This window comes from Carassius carassius, chromosome 42 (assembly GCF_963082965.1).
Source record: "Carassius carassius chromosome 42, fCarCar2.1, whole genome shotgun sequence".
Taxonomy (NCBI): Eukaryota; Metazoa; Chordata; class Actinopteri; order Cypriniformes; family Cyprinidae; genus Carassius; species Carassius carassius.
In genome coordinates this window covers 22,934,982-22,952,744 of record NC_081796.1, presented here as the reverse complement: position 1 = coordinate 22,952,744, position 17,763 = coordinate 22,934,982, and the positions used below count along the sequence as shown (strand labels likewise).

General features: G+C 36.1%; 1 protein-coding gene across 5 annotated transcripts in view; it reads right to left on the bottom strand.

Annotated features, from left to right (window-relative positions):
- The window catches only part of LOC132124234 (dual specificity calcium/calmodulin-dependent 3',5'-cyclic nucleotide phosphodiesterase 1C-like), a 66,798-nt gene that overhangs the window by 18,805 nt on the left and 30,230 nt on the right, over positions 1-17,763 (bottom strand). For all 5 annotated transcript variants that reach the window (XM_059535158.1, XM_059535161.1, XM_059535160.1 and 2 more), the window contains exons 4-6: positions 3,404-3,517; positions 2,286-2,468; positions 1,898-1,964 (exon numbers count right to left, since the gene is read on the bottom strand). In XM_059535158.1, the coding sequence (XP_059391141.1) occupies positions 1,898-1,964; positions 2,286-2,468; positions 3,404-3,517 (364 nt within the window). The remainder of the gene's footprint in view (positions 1-1,897; positions 1,965-2,285; positions 2,469-3,403; positions 3,518-17,763) is intronic.

Here is a 17,763-nt window from a genome sequence, read left to right as displayed (position 1 = left end):
TATATATATATATATATATATATATATATACAGTACAGACCAAAAGTTTGGAAACATTACTATTTTTAATGTTTTTGAAAGAAGTTTCTTCTGCTCATCAAGCCTTCATTTATTTGATCAAAAATACATAAAAAACAGTAATATTGTGAAATATTATTACAACTTAAAATAATAGTTTTCAATTTGAATATACTTAAAAAAAAAATTATTCCTGTGATGCAAAGCTGAATTTTCAGCCTTCAGTGTCACATATAACATCCAGTCTATCACATGATCATTTAGAAATCATTCTAATATTCTGATTTATTATGAGTGTTGGAAACAGTTCTGCTGTCTAATATATTTGATGAATAAAAGGTTAAAAAGAACTGCATTTATTCAAAATAAAATAAAAAATTCTAATAATATATATTCTAAAAATATATTTTCTTTACTATCACTTTTTATCAATTTAACACATCCTTGCTGAATAAAAGTATTGATTTTATTTTAAAAAAAAGAAAGAAAAAAAAAGTAAAAACATAGCTTCTTTTTTTTTTTTACCTTTTATTCATCAAAGTATCCTAAAAAAGTATCACATGTTCTGAAAAAAAATTAAGCAGCAGAACTGTTTCCAACTTTGATAATGAATCATCATATTAGAATGATTTCTAAAGGATCATGTGATAATGATCCTAAAAATTCAGCTTTGCATCACAGAAATAAATGACAATTTAAAGTATAATAAATTTAAAAACAATTATTTTAAATTGTAATAATATATCACAATATCACATTTTTTCTGTATTTTTGAGCAAATAAATGCAGGCTTGATGAGCAGAAGAAACTTCTTTCAAAAACATTAAAAATAGTAATGTTTCCAAACTTTTGGTCTGTACTATATATATATATATATATATATATATATATATATATATATAATTAGCCTACAAAAAATTCTTATGCATTGCAATCCTTTAATTTTTTTTATTTGTGCTGCTGTGCATCCCTGTGTTTAATAAGAAGTGTGTATGCATGTTGCGGACCCACTTATACTAACACGCTCTTTAAATAACAAAGAAAAAACGACAGACTTTAGAACAGGTTTGAGTTGGTCTATGGCACAGTCTATTTACAGGCCCTTAAAATAGCATTGCGCTAGCAATGTTCCTGAACACACCTCTTTTTTAGACCAGCATGCCCATGGGCGCACAAATGAGCACAAATGCATTTGCTAATTAAACGATGTGGTGCTGGATGGGAAAACGCGGCGCCAGACTGAAACTAGTAAATACACTTGCGCTGCGCCTTGCGTCGCATTGCGCCGGGTGGATTATAGGGCTCTTAATATCTTTGATGTGTAGAAAGTTCAAAAGAAACCCTTTGTAACATTATAAATGCCAATGGCACTTTTTAATGCATCTAGCAAAGTTAATGCATCTTTGCTGAACAAAAATATTATTTATTTCAAATGGATTCTTTTAAACTGACCCCAAATGTTTTTCCTACACACATCAGGGCATCAGTTTAGATTCTTTCCACATTTAAATAAATCAAGTTTTGTGTGCTTGTGTTAAAAAGAAATGAGTTGTCCACATATGCTTCATTCTATTAGACAAATATCCGAGAAAAAAAAGGCTAAAATCTGGTCTGTCTTAAACCGTGAGTGTGTGCCAGGTAACCCAGCTGGCCGAGGGAAAGATCAATTGCGCTCTTCGGTTGATTAAACAGGGCTGTTTGCCTGGAGACTGTCTGATTTTGCCATCTCCCCCTTGTTGTTTCTCAAATAAGCTACTGTGCATTCAAAATGTGTCGCATTCCCACATTTCACATTCATGCCGTGACCAGGCTGTGCATGTGTTTGTGCATATGTGCATTTGAGGCCACAACCTAGAATCTGATTGGCCCGATCCATTACCTTCAAAGCCGTGATCACACTGGGAGGATAGCTCAGCCCCACCATGTTGGAGGTCCGTCGGTACATCCTGTCAGAAAGAGATAACACACTCCTGTCAGTGCGTGAAAGCTGCTGGGAAATAAAAAAGAGGGGAAATCCCTTGTTTCACTCCAGATGCCCTTTAACATTAATATTTTAGGAGCATGCAGTGCTGGACATATGAGACGCGACAGGAACTGAACAGCAGGGTCACAGGTCAATCCTGATTAATCTATGAGTAAGGCTCTGCTTAAAATGCATCTGCTCTTTATCAGTTCTTTGAAGGTTTCCATCTATTACATGTGGGGTGCCTATGGGGTTTAAATGTGTTTACTTAAAAATGTTAGCTTTGGAAAAAACCCTCACACACCTTTCCACAAATATCCCTGCTTGCACGGCGTGCACGATGCTGCGAAATCGCGGCTTCTCCTCTGACCGTCTCAACATCAGCCCCATCTGACGTGTGAAAGTTGACGCCAGCCAGTCGCGCACTTCTGAGGGAACAGAGTCGGACTGGATGTCACTGAGCTCATCTTCTGTATCCACCAAGCGCCTGCAAAAACACACACACACACACACACACACACACACACATCAGACATGATGGCTGTCTGAAGACTCTAAATGGGTAAGTCATGTCACTTTCGATCATGTCAGATGAAATTTCAGCCAAAACGCCTCTGAGCAAAAAAAAAAAAAAAAAAAGACAAACACATGCAATTCTACTTCAACGACAAGGTTAAGTAGGCTACTAACATATTTGATAACCTAAACATACTTACATATGGACGCCCATTTCACCACAATAAAAATTGTGCTTTCAAAAATTGACAATATTATAATAAAAAAGACAAAATTCGATATAATAAAAGAAGAAGTTATAAGATAGAAAAGAAATGATTTAGATAAAAAGTCATAATTGTGCAGTCGATTTTGATATACTTATAGTTATTAGATAAATTGTCAAAATTATGACAGATAAATTGTCAAAATTATGACAAAAAGTCTAAATTGACAGTTAAAACTATGAGATAAGACAATTGTGAGAGTCGAAATTGACATATTTTACGATAGTTATAAATATAATAATATAATAATGATAGTTATAGTTATAAGTCAAAAATTCTGAAATACCATAATTACAAGATGAGAGACAAAATTATGACATCAAAGTTATGACAAAAAGTCCAAATTGACCATCAAAATTATGCAATAAAAAGTAATAATTGTGACAACATTTTTATGGACATACTAAGTAAAAATAAAAAGTCAAAAGTATGAGTTAGTCATAATTATGACAAGTCAAAATAATGACACATGCAATCCCTCTTCCATTTGCATTTTTATTTCAAATAGAGCTTTAAGAACAGCTTTAGAGATTAGACACACTCTAAAAACAACATATATCTCTCACCTCAAATTTGCTGATTTAATATTTGCCAAAAGAAAAAGGCCGAGATAAATTCATTATGTATGTATTGTGCTTACCTGGTTTCTTCAATGTAGACGGATTCCAAAACGGATGCAGCATATTCTAGGTTTTTCTTCAAGTCGACAACAGAAGCCTCACCTCTCTCCAACTGTTTCACCAAACATCTGAGCCTGAATGGAAAAAAAAGACAGATTTTGATTAGGAAAAAAAGTTATTTTTGGATTTAATGGGCCTTTTGTCTTTAATAAATAGGACAATGGAGAAAAATAAGATAAAACAAACAAACAAACAATAAATAAAATAAAATATATTCAAACCAAGTCCTGCTGTAGACACAAATAAATTCTGTCACACTCAAGGCATTAAGAAACTATTTGTATTTTCGAAAGAAAAACAATTGCTTAAAGCAAAAAACTTTAAACTTTTAGTTAAAGTTTTCTTTTAAAGTCAGTTTGAAGCCCAGTATGTGTGCTGTACATTTGCGGGTGGTTTGTGGCTGCCAAATACATTTTACACAAAGCAAACAGACTCAACCATCATCTTTATTGCTAAAGATGATAAAAGCACTTTATATGGCTGACCGTCTCCAGATTCTTTTCACTACTGAGAAATAAACCGATCCATTCTGTTTTGTTTTTGACCAAGAGTTCAGCTGTTATCTGAACAGACTGAATATGCATTATAATAAACATAGTTCCAGTCTTGGATGCCAAGTTCCAACGGTGCTGAAATCCACAATATAATAATAGCCATGCAATGAAAACCTGCTTTGTCTTAGTTTAATGTTTCCTGGCTAACTTGGGCAAACACATATTAAAATTTTTAATAAATGTTTTTTATTTTATTTATTATTATTCCTTTGGATTCCCACTGGTGGACCCCAAAAAATATTAGCATCATGAAGTCTCTGGCACCATGGCTATGATTTAGTGAACAGTCTGCATCACTGTTTTGTTTATGAGCCACATATAGCATATCTGAAGTGAACTTCACTCATGTGGACATATCAAAAGGCCAAATGTCCCAGGTGTGACCAGCATAGAGAGGGTTTTCTGTGTGGGTCTGGGTGATGAGGTGTGTGTTTGCTTGAATGGAGAACACAGGAAACATGTTTGACCCAGTTCCCATCCCAAATGACTGGACCACACGAGCCAAAGCCGCATGCAGGGACGAGACAGAGTGGAATCATGCAGTCAGTCTACTGTGCAAATGTAAAAAAATATATTTTGCAAACTATTAGAATATACGTATTTTGCAAGCATATTTAGAAGAATGTTGGTTTGAACCGTTTCAGTTCCTACTGACTTCTGCTGTATGGACAAAATGTACAATGAAAGTCAACGGGAAAGTAAACATTCTTCAAAATATCTTCTTTTGTGTTCTGCAAAAGAAAGAAATGCATACAGGTTTGGAACGACATGAGGCTGAGTAAGGGATGACAGAGGGATTAAACATTTTGGGTAGACTATCCCTTTGAATTCACAGTTATGTTCAAACGTTATGGTCTGTTTCAGAAAAATGGCTCACCTGTAAATGTCCCCCTAAAATCATGGTAATACCATGGTACAACAAAATAAATAAATAAATAAATACATTATTTTTTGCAAGTAAACACTGGGTCTTGATAAAACCACAGATTTTGTAAAAATAAAATAAATCATAAAATTAAATGAAATAACTGGAAAAAAACTGGTAGAAGAGAATACTGACTCATCAGATGGAGTTGATATCAGTTGATATCTGTAAAACTAAAAGCACTTAATTTGATTCTTTACTTTTTAATTTTAATATTATTACATTGAAGCAGTCTTTATTTATTTGAGAAAAAAAGTTGTTCCTATAAAATTAGCATTAAGAAATAAAAATAAAATAATAATAAAATAAAAATAACGGTTCAGTGGCATAATAAAAAATTAACTGGTCAGTTTGGGAGTAGTTGCACATTTAATCCATTTCTGCAAGAAAAACGATGACTAGTGACTCTCCTCTCCATGATCTCTTGTCCTCTCTCTTTAAGTGGTTGGCAGCTGTGTTATTTAAATGAAGTGCTCTCTGTTCAGCTGAAAGCATGACGTCGGATACAGGGTCAAGGACACGCTGTTTGAACAATGTTATCAAACAGGCAAAGCGGAGCAGAAACACATTCCGCTGGCGTCTCCAAGGAATCCCCTCCTTCAGACAAACACGCAATCGATGCCGCAAGTCAATGCCATCCCATTAGAGGATTAGTACTACCTAGAATCTGTCCGGAGCAGAAATGATAAAAGCAAAAATTCTTTAGACGTGTACGTCCGCTCAGCCACGACTGCACAATGTATGACCTTTCTTATGATTATACCATTAAACCATGCCTTCCGTCTCAGATCGGGACCGGATTGGATTTAGACAGCATGTTTCAAATAAAGGTCTTGTGGGCTAAAAGAATTGAGGAGGGTAAATGTGTTTTAGTCATGATTGCTGAGTTTGGATATGTCTGTGAACAGGAAGTGGCAAAGCCGAAACGCATGAACATGTTGTAATTTCCTTGAGCTGAATTATACAGGGAAATACATTTTTATTGTCCAACAAACATATGTCAACAGGGAACTGCTTTCATTGATTGTTTGTGTGTGTGTGTGTGTGTGTGTGTGTGTGTGTGTTTCTTAAAATTACATGTGTTGTTGATAAGGATGGATTATGATGTCAGCATTTCCTGGGCACCCACCAAAACAACATTTTCTACTGCATAGTTCAAGTAAACTGTAGCAATAGTATGGGAAATTCACAAAGATTTTTTACTCTTACATTAGCAGACATTATCACAACCTACAGGTCATAGCAACAGTTTAAAGTAAGGTTAGATCTTACAAACATTCTAGCTGTATGAATAACACCACTTTGTTTTAATGCCACAAATATTTTAAGGACACTCTATTGTCCCCTTGAGTGCTGGGGTTCATCACCATGACAATAACATACAGTAAGAACGCATGTTAAGCATGATGTTATGCATAACAGGACTGTGCGCATGCAATGCATTGGCCAAGCATTTGTGACTGCATTTGCATATTTACACAGAGTATGTGTGCCTTGGCCGAAGGCGAGCTTATGCAAATATCATTCTATTGGATGCTCATTCACTGTCATATCTTGTCTGACAGACATACAGTTTGTGTTGTATGAACAGACCACCAGTGGTATCACACACTAGGCTTCCTGTTCATTAGCGGCTCCTAATGAGCATGTGTGCCGATGACTCATGTTTGACTTTTGCAGAGCAGATATACTCCAGCCTAACTGTGCGTTCACACCAGACGCGACTATTCGCGCTTAGTTGGATGCTTGAACATTTTGAGTTTATTCGCTTCATTCGCGTCTGGTGTGAACGCAACATAAGGGGTTAAGACTGGAATCTCTTGAAGAAAGACATATAAGCCAGTCTCTATAGCTCTGTTATAATCTCTCTCTCTCTCTCTCTCTCTCTATAGTAAATATATAGTAAAAAGGGCGACACACAGATCACGCAATAGAGTGTCAGACAGAGCTTGAACAGGGAAACACTATTAAAACACAGACCTCTGGAGAGACACGACGACGTGTGGACTTTCTTGTCAGCCTTTTTCATCTCTGTGACACTTCAAGGTCACTTTTAATCGTTCCTTTAATCTGGTCTCCCACCTTTTATTCTTACACACACATAAACACAAACAAATGCATTGACTTGCACAAACTACTTGCCCAAAAATCAACACATCCCCTCTTCCTTTTCACCCTCCCCCTCACTCTGAGAGATTTCCATTTTTCTCTCTCCACAGAAGGTCAGTGGCCGGTGTGTTTTAAGGTCAGTCATTGAATATCTGTACCATTATCACACCTTACTGACTTCTAGAATATACACAAAAGCTTCTGGACAGCTGAGGACACAAGATTTATTCAGGATGTCCGTGTCTCGCTTTTATGTATCACTGCACTGGCAGACGTTTCCCACACTTAGCACAATGTCTGGTTCGTTGGTTAGTTTGACAGTCTGGCTTTCAGATTGAGGTTCTGTTCCAAAATTTTACGAGTTGCCTCAATATCTACAGACATCTTATTTGAAATAGACACACATATCTGACCGATTTGGACATGGGACGTAACTCATACTGTACAGTACATTAGTGATTTATACAAATCATGCTTGAGGAGAAATCAACTCTCAATTGATTTCAATAAAGTTTGATGTTAGCATATCCCAATCAACAATGCTGTATTTACGTAATCCAAAGAGATTTGTGCTGCAATCAAGGAATACATTTTTATTTTATTTTTTTTATTTTTTTGCATTCTCTGGATCTGGTGAGCTCAAACTCTATGATGCTGAACATCACGTGCCTCCCTCCAGTTCCGGCACCGTGGAGGTTGCCGTGGTGATTTGCGATGCGTCAGTCGACTGGCACATGTAGCCTGAAACATATGTGGCATCTACAGGGGGCGCAAATGCCTTCCTTCCACGTAGTGGAAGTCTGGACCACAAGGATATGCTGGTAATCATGTCCTAAACAATCAGTGCCTAAATCTCCATCTGGATGTGGTTTCAGAAAGGAAGATGGGTCAGCACCCCGATTTTCCATTAGTTCTTGAATTCTGACTCACAACCGGAGGCCCACAGGGACAAATACTCCACTAAAGACACCAAAAACCGCTTGGACTGAGAACAATGACATAATATTCTCCAGTGACTCCATCTCAACCTCCAAAGATCAAACTCAACATAATAAACAAACCATAAGCTTTTTTTAATTAAGGAGTTTTGAAAATGAGCTTTCATCAAGCTTGAGCTTTCAATGAGCTTTCATATCTGAAAGTGCATCATACTGTAAATAAAGTTATTGTCTTTCAAAAGAAAGTATGAATCGCTAAAATGAGTTGAAAAATCATTTATCCTTTATTTTTTAGATCAGAGTGGAGCACTATCATTATTATTGATGACATCTTCTCTGTATATATATTGTGTACACCCTCCAATTATTGATAAGCTGTAATGCAGCAAAAGTTATAGGTGTTTTGTTTCCAACATGCGCTGTACGCCTGTAGACCAATCAAACTAACTGGTTATTGCGCGAGCGGAGTAGGCTCATACATAGGAGGGGTTTGGAAAGAGGAGTCTGACAATGAATCGTTTGAGAGTCATTGAGAAATAAGGTCAATTTAAATGCATATTATGAGAAAATGAAAGTGTTTTTGACCTTGCATGTACGTGAACCTGTTGTTGAGGACTCCTAAAACCAAATTATGAACCTTTCAGACAGCATAATAGGGGCACGTCAAACCAGATTGGTTTACAGCTGACACAATTTATTTATTTTTGGCTTTTTTTGATAGGAAAAAAGAGGAATGGGATTAGGAAATGTTACAAATCAGATTCAAACTGTGTTTCTCGCATAAGCACCATCTCTCAATGTTTATTAAAAGTAAAAATATATTCAGATGTTTCTCCCAAAAATCAAAAAGAAAATCCTACACAATTTTGGATAAAGAAAAAATTACCCTAATTTTGCATAATATTTTTATGACAATTAAACACATTCCTGAAAAAAATCTAAATTTTATTAGTTTAATTACTGAAATTAATGATTTTTTTTTTATTAAAATCTATACAACAATTACTACCCAACCATGATTCATATTTAGTCTTACTTAAACTTACTTTACAGTACATGATACTTTTTTTTCTTCTGCAGTACAGTAATAAAAATGAAATGTCAGAATCACTAAATCTCTGTTCACCAGACCAGAGATGGACCTGAACCGTCAGCAACAGGTTCAGTGTGTTAAGTCTTTCCAAAACCAAAGCACAGCGATGGATGAAGCAGAAAAACCAGTGCTGGGCCGATCTTCTCAAGCTCACCGGGTTTAAACCTGTTGTTAAAGCACAACACTGTGAAAGCTCTACAAACCTTTTAATCAGGTTGGGGAGAGCAGGACTAAGTGTGCCGTAATCCCCTTTAACGGCTCTCTAATTGGATTCTAGCAAAATTACTCATCTGCACATACAGGATTGAAATTATGCCTGTGGCTCCAATAGCCTCTGCTAACTGAACTTGAACAGATGTTTAAACCAGCAACCAAAACAATAAAAAATTGGTTATGGTATTCGACTCGTATCTGCCTGGTTTTATCATTTAGGATTATAAATAACAAATTCCTGGCACATCCACTCATAAAGCCTCATTATATCATGTTGAGCCATATGAAAAACACTGTAGTATTATCACAAAGGCTGAATATTACATATAATCATCCACATATAACTTTACATGTCGTTTATCTATTTTAAAACCATTGATGCAGAGTTCAAAAAAATTTCCATCATTCTGACAAATGAAATAATGTTAATATATAATAGGTCATTTTTATTAATATTAATATTTTTTTTTAATTTGGAGTAATCTTACAGGTTAATGGTTGACTAATGATCTTCGGTTTTTGTCAGGAAAATAATATAATGTCATTATACAATTATCCACCAGATTTACTATGCTACACGCAATTTCAAACTCAAAAACTTGTGTATATGAGCTGAGACCTGACGTGAGATTTGATCTTAGCCACCGCTCACGTCCATTTCGATAAATTCCAAGTTTTTAATAGAAACGACCCTACGCTTTTTTCATAAATGACACCCAATGGGTGGAGCAATTATTAAAGAATTCAGTTTATCAGATTTACTCCATCTGTCAGACATCATTTTCACTCTGTTTGTAAAACACTTAGTGTCCTGTGTATTTTCTTTTGAAGCACTAAAACAGATTAATGCATTAAGTAGGTGATGTGAATATATAAAGAGACTTGAATGCTTCTGGTCTCCAATCTGTTCATCGGTTTGGAAATGGAAGTGGGATGTCAACTTCACACTTTAAACATAGTTTATTGATTTAGACTATAAAACAACAAAAAAGAAGATGGATAAGAAAGATTGCCTAAATACTAAACCTGCAAATGTGCACAAAGAATTATGGGTATGTCGGTAAATGATCAACAAAGGAGAATTTGTGAGAAAATGAGATAAGTAGAGATAAGAACCAGTGCAATACCTTTAACTGTTAACTTGCTGAAATGGTTTTTGCCTCGATTAATCCAGAAAACATCCAGATGGGGATGGAGCTAGAGAGATTATGGTAGTTTGTACATGTGTGATCCTCTGAGAGGATCAGAGAGGGAAAGTCCAGTGCCATTCAGCACCATTACACGCCACTTCATCTTAAAAACTGACACATCAGTATTAAATAAAGTATTAAAAAAAAATAATTCACAAGTACAAATTCAAATATTCCAATGAAGTCATAAAAATTTCAGTGTTCTGTTTCCCATGAACAAAGATGTTAGACTGCAAATCACATACTTCCAACAATGCACACAGATGAATCAAACAAATATTGAATCAAATCAAGTAAAAACCTGATCAAATCAAACTGAATCAGAATCAAATCCAATCTGTAAATTTAAATGAATCAGAGCCAAACTAATATCAAGTCAAATCAGAATCATTAAACCAAATCAAATCGTCTTGAATTCAATCAAGAGCTTGCAAGTCAGAAAGAAATTTAATCTGGAAATGAACTCAAATGAATTGGAATCAAACTAATGTCGACTCAAGTCTAGTCAAAATCAAATCAAATCAAATGAATAGCTTGTGAATCAAAATCAAATTGAATCTAGAAATGTATATCAATACCAACCCTGATGAATGGAGATGCTAACAGATCGCTTTCTCCAAATATCATTGACCACCTCTGCCTGTCAGTTTCATTCTCATGCACTGGAATACTAGTATTAGCATGTGTAATGGTGTACTTTCAAAATGACTTGTGCTTTATTAAATTTAAGTAAGTGATGAAATCTGTGAACAGCTGTGCTGAAAAACAGTGGGATGGAAAGAGATTTTGGAGCTGGCACTCACAAAAAGGGGCTTGGGCTGATTTGAAGTGACCATCTGTGGCATAATGAAAATCATTTTTGCAACTTCGAGTCTCTTCACGAAACTGCATTTATCAACGCTGCCACAGGCGTACACAATCCGCTGGCAGCTTTCCAATAAATCGCAGCTTGTTTACCGAGTCAATGCTAAGCACCGAACCAGGACACAATATCTCACAAATGTTACTGCGGTATGAAGGTCAGTCAAAGCTTCAGGTTACAGGTCATATGCTTACTTTTATTGCCTACCTAAACTAAACAGACAGAGGGCAGATGGAAAAAGACAGATAGATAGGAAGAGAGAGAGAGAGAGAGAGAGAGAAATTCATTAAATATGCAACTCCTGTTTTGTTCAGCAACACTCCAGTGGAGAGGTTAGACTGATAATTGGTAAAGATTCCACCGACACTGAACTGTCACTCAGCCTAAAACAATCCAATTTATCCTGAACCCCCCTCACATTTCACTCTCTGGTGACGACATGAAGGTCACTGATACACAAAAGTACGCAGTTGCTCACATTCTACAGGGAATGGTGCATAATCAGATTACAGTATTTAACTGATTTGATTAATTGCACATTCCGCATGATATGTTACTAACTGTTCAGGTTCACTAAGACAGTTCTGAAATACGACTTGGGCTTGACTGTACTGTGTGTTATATATAGCTGTCTGCTACGTGGAACAGGGTTCCATATGACTATAGATCCATAACCTTGCTGTATGACCTGGTCGCTCTCACCCAGCCCCCACAAACCAAGCAAAAACCGTTTTTACTGATGGCTATCACAGTAAATGCTTCTGTCTACGTGCTAAACTAAGTATTCAATGAAATGCATTAAAATTCCTCTTCTTTGCTTTCATTCGGGATTAATGACTGCAGGTAATCTGAGGTTGAAGATTTGAAGCACTAGAGGAGATAAAATACAGCTTTAATGATTTTTCCACATCTGAGAGTAAACCAGGGCATCAGATGATTACAACAAGTAAAGAAATTGCAAGGAAATGTAATGAGTTTCTTTGCAGTAAATGAGAATAAAAAATGGCTGAATATATAAACCAGCATTCAAAAGTTTGAGATCAGTAAGATTATCTTTGAAAGAAATTAATAACTTTATTCAGAAAAGATGCATTACATTGATAAAAGTGACACTAATAATAGACTAATAATAAAATATTTCTATTTCAAATAAATGCTTTCTTTTGAGCTTTCTATTCATGATTTCCACAAAAAAAAGACAAAATAATAATTAGCACAACTTTTTTTCAACACTGATACTACTACTACTACTAATACATTTTTTTATGAGCAGCAAGTCAGCATAGTAGAATGATTTCTGAAGGATCATGTGACACTGAAGACTGGATTAATGATGCTGAAAATACTACAGCTTTGATCACAGGAATAAATTACATTTTAAAATGTATTAAAACAGATATCTGTTATTTTATATAAATAAAATAAGTTTTGTTGTAATTTTATCATATAATTGCATTTATTAATTCTTAATCAGTGAAAATTATTTAAAATGTAAAACCTATCTCCACCTCAGAAACATCACAGGCGTGAAAATTATATAATCAACAGGATAAAAATCATGCATTTTATTTATGCCTTTATCCAGTATGTCTAAGCATTTTATCAGTAAAACATCAACAACAATAATCAATTAAAACACCATACTTTATAATTTTTTTATAAATAATAATTATTTATAATACATTATTAATTTACTGTTACTGGCTATAAATTTGTAGAAATAATAAAAGTCAATTGTCAGACTTTACTAGTGATTTGACATATTATTAAAATAATAATGTTATGAATTAGCCAAAACTCATATTATTTCTATGTTTCTCCATTGACATAGATATAGGGTGTGGCTACAGTTATAATAGTCATCAAGTGGACTGACTTTGGCTCCATGTCTACAGTCACTCAGTTTCTGCTCAGAGCTCATGTAAAGTCCTGGCACTACTGGACTGCAATGAGCTGTTGGTAGAAGTTCCAGAGAATCTGTCCAGTCTGGGAGGAAGAGCCCTGTTCCTCTGTAACCGTGGAGACAGAAGCAGCGCTGGCTCATGGGCGGCATAGCCAATGATGCTAACAGTGGGTGAAAAGTTTAATGGCCATAACAAAACACCATTTACTGCCTGTCGTCACTAATTAAGACCAGAGAGGCTGCTGTGGAATTGGCCAGGATGGGGAAACTCTAAATACAGCCACTGTTTTGTCTGTTGAGCAGCTGGGCAGACAGAAACAGTTGACTCAGTTGTGTCTTTTTCTCTACAGGTCACAAATTGTCTCACTGGCTGGTGCTCTGGAGCGATGGCAAGAGAGTTTGAAGGCCAAAGGGTTGACACAGCATTTGCCAGGTCCATCTGTAGTCTTTCAGAAAGATCCAGACCTCCATAATGGCTCACAGGGGGCCAAATCAATGCCCTTTCTAATTTGATTTATTCACATGACAGGATATGACATAATATATAATAGAATTCCAGAAGTGCACAACTGACCCTTTGTTAAGCTCCACCCATTTTGGTTATATACTCAGAGAAGCTTTACAAAGACTCCTGCTTGAAATTTTTGTTAAATGTACTAATGAAGTGAAAGAAATTAAATGGATTTTTGTTTTGCTCTCTCCATTGCGATTCCGTGTACGTCACTTCTCACTGGAGCTTACGCAATACTTATGTCATCTGCTGGAATGCCATTTAGAAACCAGTTAATTTTTTAATTTAACTCAGATTGTATTGGTCTGAAAGAAGAAAGTCACATAGAATTAGGATTGCTTGATGGTGAGTAAATCATGGGGTAATTTTTATTTTTGGATGCATAACCCCTTTAAACACATATGATTCTAAGAGATTTACTTCAGAAAAACAGTAAAAGCTGGTCCAGTAATATAACAGATGGCAACTAGGGCTGGTCGATATATCTAACGATATGATCATGCACATTTAGTCAGTAAATCTGGTTCCCTGATTAGCGCTAAATCACCATCACTTGCTTTCAAATGGAGCGGCATTTAATAGACATAGCCGTAGATCACTGACAAGCTACGTTATATCACGTTCATTACCGAAGGTCTGCGATTATAAACGCGATATTGCTTGTCAGTGATCTACGGCTCTGTCTATTAAATGCCGCTCCATTTGAAAGCAGGTGATGGTGATTTAGCGCTAATCACGGAACCAGATTTACTGACTAGATGTGCATGATCATATCATTAGATATATCGCCCAGCCCTAATGGCAACATTTGTTAAGGAAAGGTTGGTCAGTAACATTTTAAGGGCAGTTTAGGGAAGGCTAATTTAACAGTGTAAAGCCCCATTCACACCAAGATTGATAACTACAAAGATATCAATATTAGCGTCCACACCAGCGAACGATATCGTCTGATTAAGCCTCTTTAAATTTTCGAGCTCGTTACAGCAGGATGGATTCTGATTGGCTGTCAATTTTTAATATTTCATCAGCTGGAAAAAAAATCATTTTAAAAGTGATTCCAGCGATAACGTTTTTCTTTGTCTTTATTATTATAGTTGTGGTGTGGACTCAGAACTACATCTTTATTGTTATCTTTACAGTTATCGTCCTTGGTGTGAACAGGCCTTTGGTTTGCCAAAACTGATCCTAACGTTTCTACAATGTTTGCAACATTTAAACACACAGGACTTCAAAATACCTTAGAAAAAGAGAAAAAGATGGTCTGATATTATGGCAACAGATGCTAAGAAAGGAATAGTCAGTAACATTTTAAGACAGGCTTAGCAAAGGCTCAATTAGAGGCAGCATAGAAATACGCTTAACTCCTCCCCTGCTATAAAAGCTGATAAATGTCTGGGTTTAAGGTCAAGAGCTTTGTATTGCTGCAATTATAATTTTGATAGGGCATTATGCCACTGATTGGACATTTTCCATGCTGTAAACTCAATTTCACAGTATGACACTTTGCCAGCTATTCCCACGTAGCCAGGCATCTTTTATTTCACACTAAAGCCATTCAGGGCTCCACGGTAGTACTATGAATATTAAAATGAGTCTCAGCACTGAACACAGATTCACTGATAGCACCTTAATAACAGAAACGATGGCTGTCAATTTCTCTATCAACCCATTTATCACTTTAGCCCAATGGCAGTACCCAGATTTGATTCAAAGCAGTCGTATTGTCTGTTTTCCAAGAGCTGAAGCAAAGTCAAATCTGGCACTGATCATCTGAAACATTTTTATGGCTGGAAGAACGCACCGAATGGTTTAAATTATGCTGAAATGATTTTCAGTAAAACCATAAACCCTTTCATCCCTTCTGATTCCCAAGATGACGTTAAGACAAAGAACGAGTTCATCCTAGCAGACTTAGTCGATATAATACAGCAGGATCCTAAGGCAAAATGGAGAGCCTGGTAAAATGATGATAAACTAGAAAAGCAGGTACATTAGGTCTCTGCTAACCTTAACAAGCAACTACAGCCTATTTAGTCAGCAAGATGATATTTCTCTTTGCAGATTAAGTGGCAATTAAAACACAAAACATGGGATAAAAATTGTCGGCTAGTGGAAAGGAAAGATTTATCCACTAATACCACACAACATGACATTTCACAAGAGCTTTAACAGGTTCTGCATTTCAGATATCCCTCTCTATCACCTGATTATTGATATTACTTTCCTCAGGATGGGGAATGAATGACAGGGAGTGATTTTTATATTTTCTATACAAAATATTTTTGTCACAATGCAAATAAATAAATAAATAAATTCCTTAACACATTTCCAGTTAAAATACCTCAACACTTTTGAAATAAGAAAATTACTTGTAAATCAACACCGCAAAAATGATTTTACTTCTATATAGTACATTTATATTGTTAGATTTTTAGACACATTTAGTGGAAAAAAATATTAATATCATACCTCTCCTCAACAAGCCGCATGTTCTCTGATAATTTCAGGTATAATGTCTATGGTTTTAAAACCCTACATATTGACTCCTTTAGCAAGAATGCAGCAACACTAATAACAATGTTTGCTCTTCTAAGGGATTACATATAAAACAGAAAGGATAGAGAATATACTTTATACCTGCTTAGTCATAGTCCGCAGCTGCAAAGCCTAACAAATCCTTAGTGTTTTGTGTCTCATCAACCAGCACAGAGAATATCAGCTTTAGAGCAAAGCTCTTCCAACATCAGAGTTAAACACCTCAGATCTCCTCATGCCTGAGTGGCATTTCCAACTAAAGGTCTCTGCCAGAGACAGATGATAAAGATGTCATTCTCCCGTGACAGATAGACACATACTATCGAGGCCTGCAAAAAAATTCAAGTAAAATGGATCTAAAATAGCTAAATTCATCCCGAACAGAATTTGAGTCTCTGGCATCATAATTCCCATTGGAGGAAATTAGTCATTATTTTTGCAGTTCTGTTCGGTGACGCAAAAAATGCTTACTTTTAAAAGAACTAGATATGAATTAAATATAATTCTGAAGAGAATATGCATATGATTTAAGCTAATTGTAAATAATAGTTTGAACATCGGCCTCATTCTGCTCCCACGACCCAGGCCCTGGATGAGCCCCATCATGCACGATAGGTCATCTGCGGCCAAAGTCATCACAGCTGTGCTGATTTTATGCAGCTGAAGAGCTGTGTGAGCTTGGGCCGAAGCCAGATCTGTATTCTCCGGGAGAAAAGAGTGTTTATCCCCTCAACAGTATTTTTGCAGTTGGAGCTGCAGTCATTTAATCAGTATGCCCTACAGATATCTGCATGGGAATAAAGAGCGAGGTCAGAGGTCACCAGTATATCCCTCATGCAAAAGCAACGACCAGCAGCAGTGTATTAAAGAGTGTGAGAATGCTGCAGAGAGGCTTCTGGGTTTTAGCTTGCCTGAGGTGTAAACTGCTGGCTTTCTTTGTGCCTATATTTCATACACATCTATAAATCGGTTTGATAAAAACAAACTAAACCCCCAAGGTCATGACTTTCCATCACCATTACGCTCTCCTTCCACGCAAGCTATTTTTCTGCAAGTCATCTACACCAGCCGAAGCAGGAAATTGAAACTCTGGGGAACAAGATGACTGGCTTTACCAAGTCATGGTAAGTTTAATGCTATGTTTGTAGCACGTTACAATGCAAAACACATTTTTGTAACAGGGTGGCTATTTACTCTTAAGTACCAACCTAACTAACTTTGTCGGTTTCAGCCAGACAAAATTACAAAAGAAACCAAGCTGGTGGTTGGAACAGTGGCATGAGAGTAAAAGTGCGCTCACATCTACCATGGCTCTGCAAAATTTCATGGGCAAATTCCATTAATTTCAACAGGAATCTTTGCGATTAGGAGTTTCATGTGAGGGCGAGTTGGTCACACAAACTCGCTGTGATTAGCGACAGAAAACTGGTTGGTCTGAAAGAGACTTTTGCGAGCAATGCTTCATACATCACTACATATTGACAATG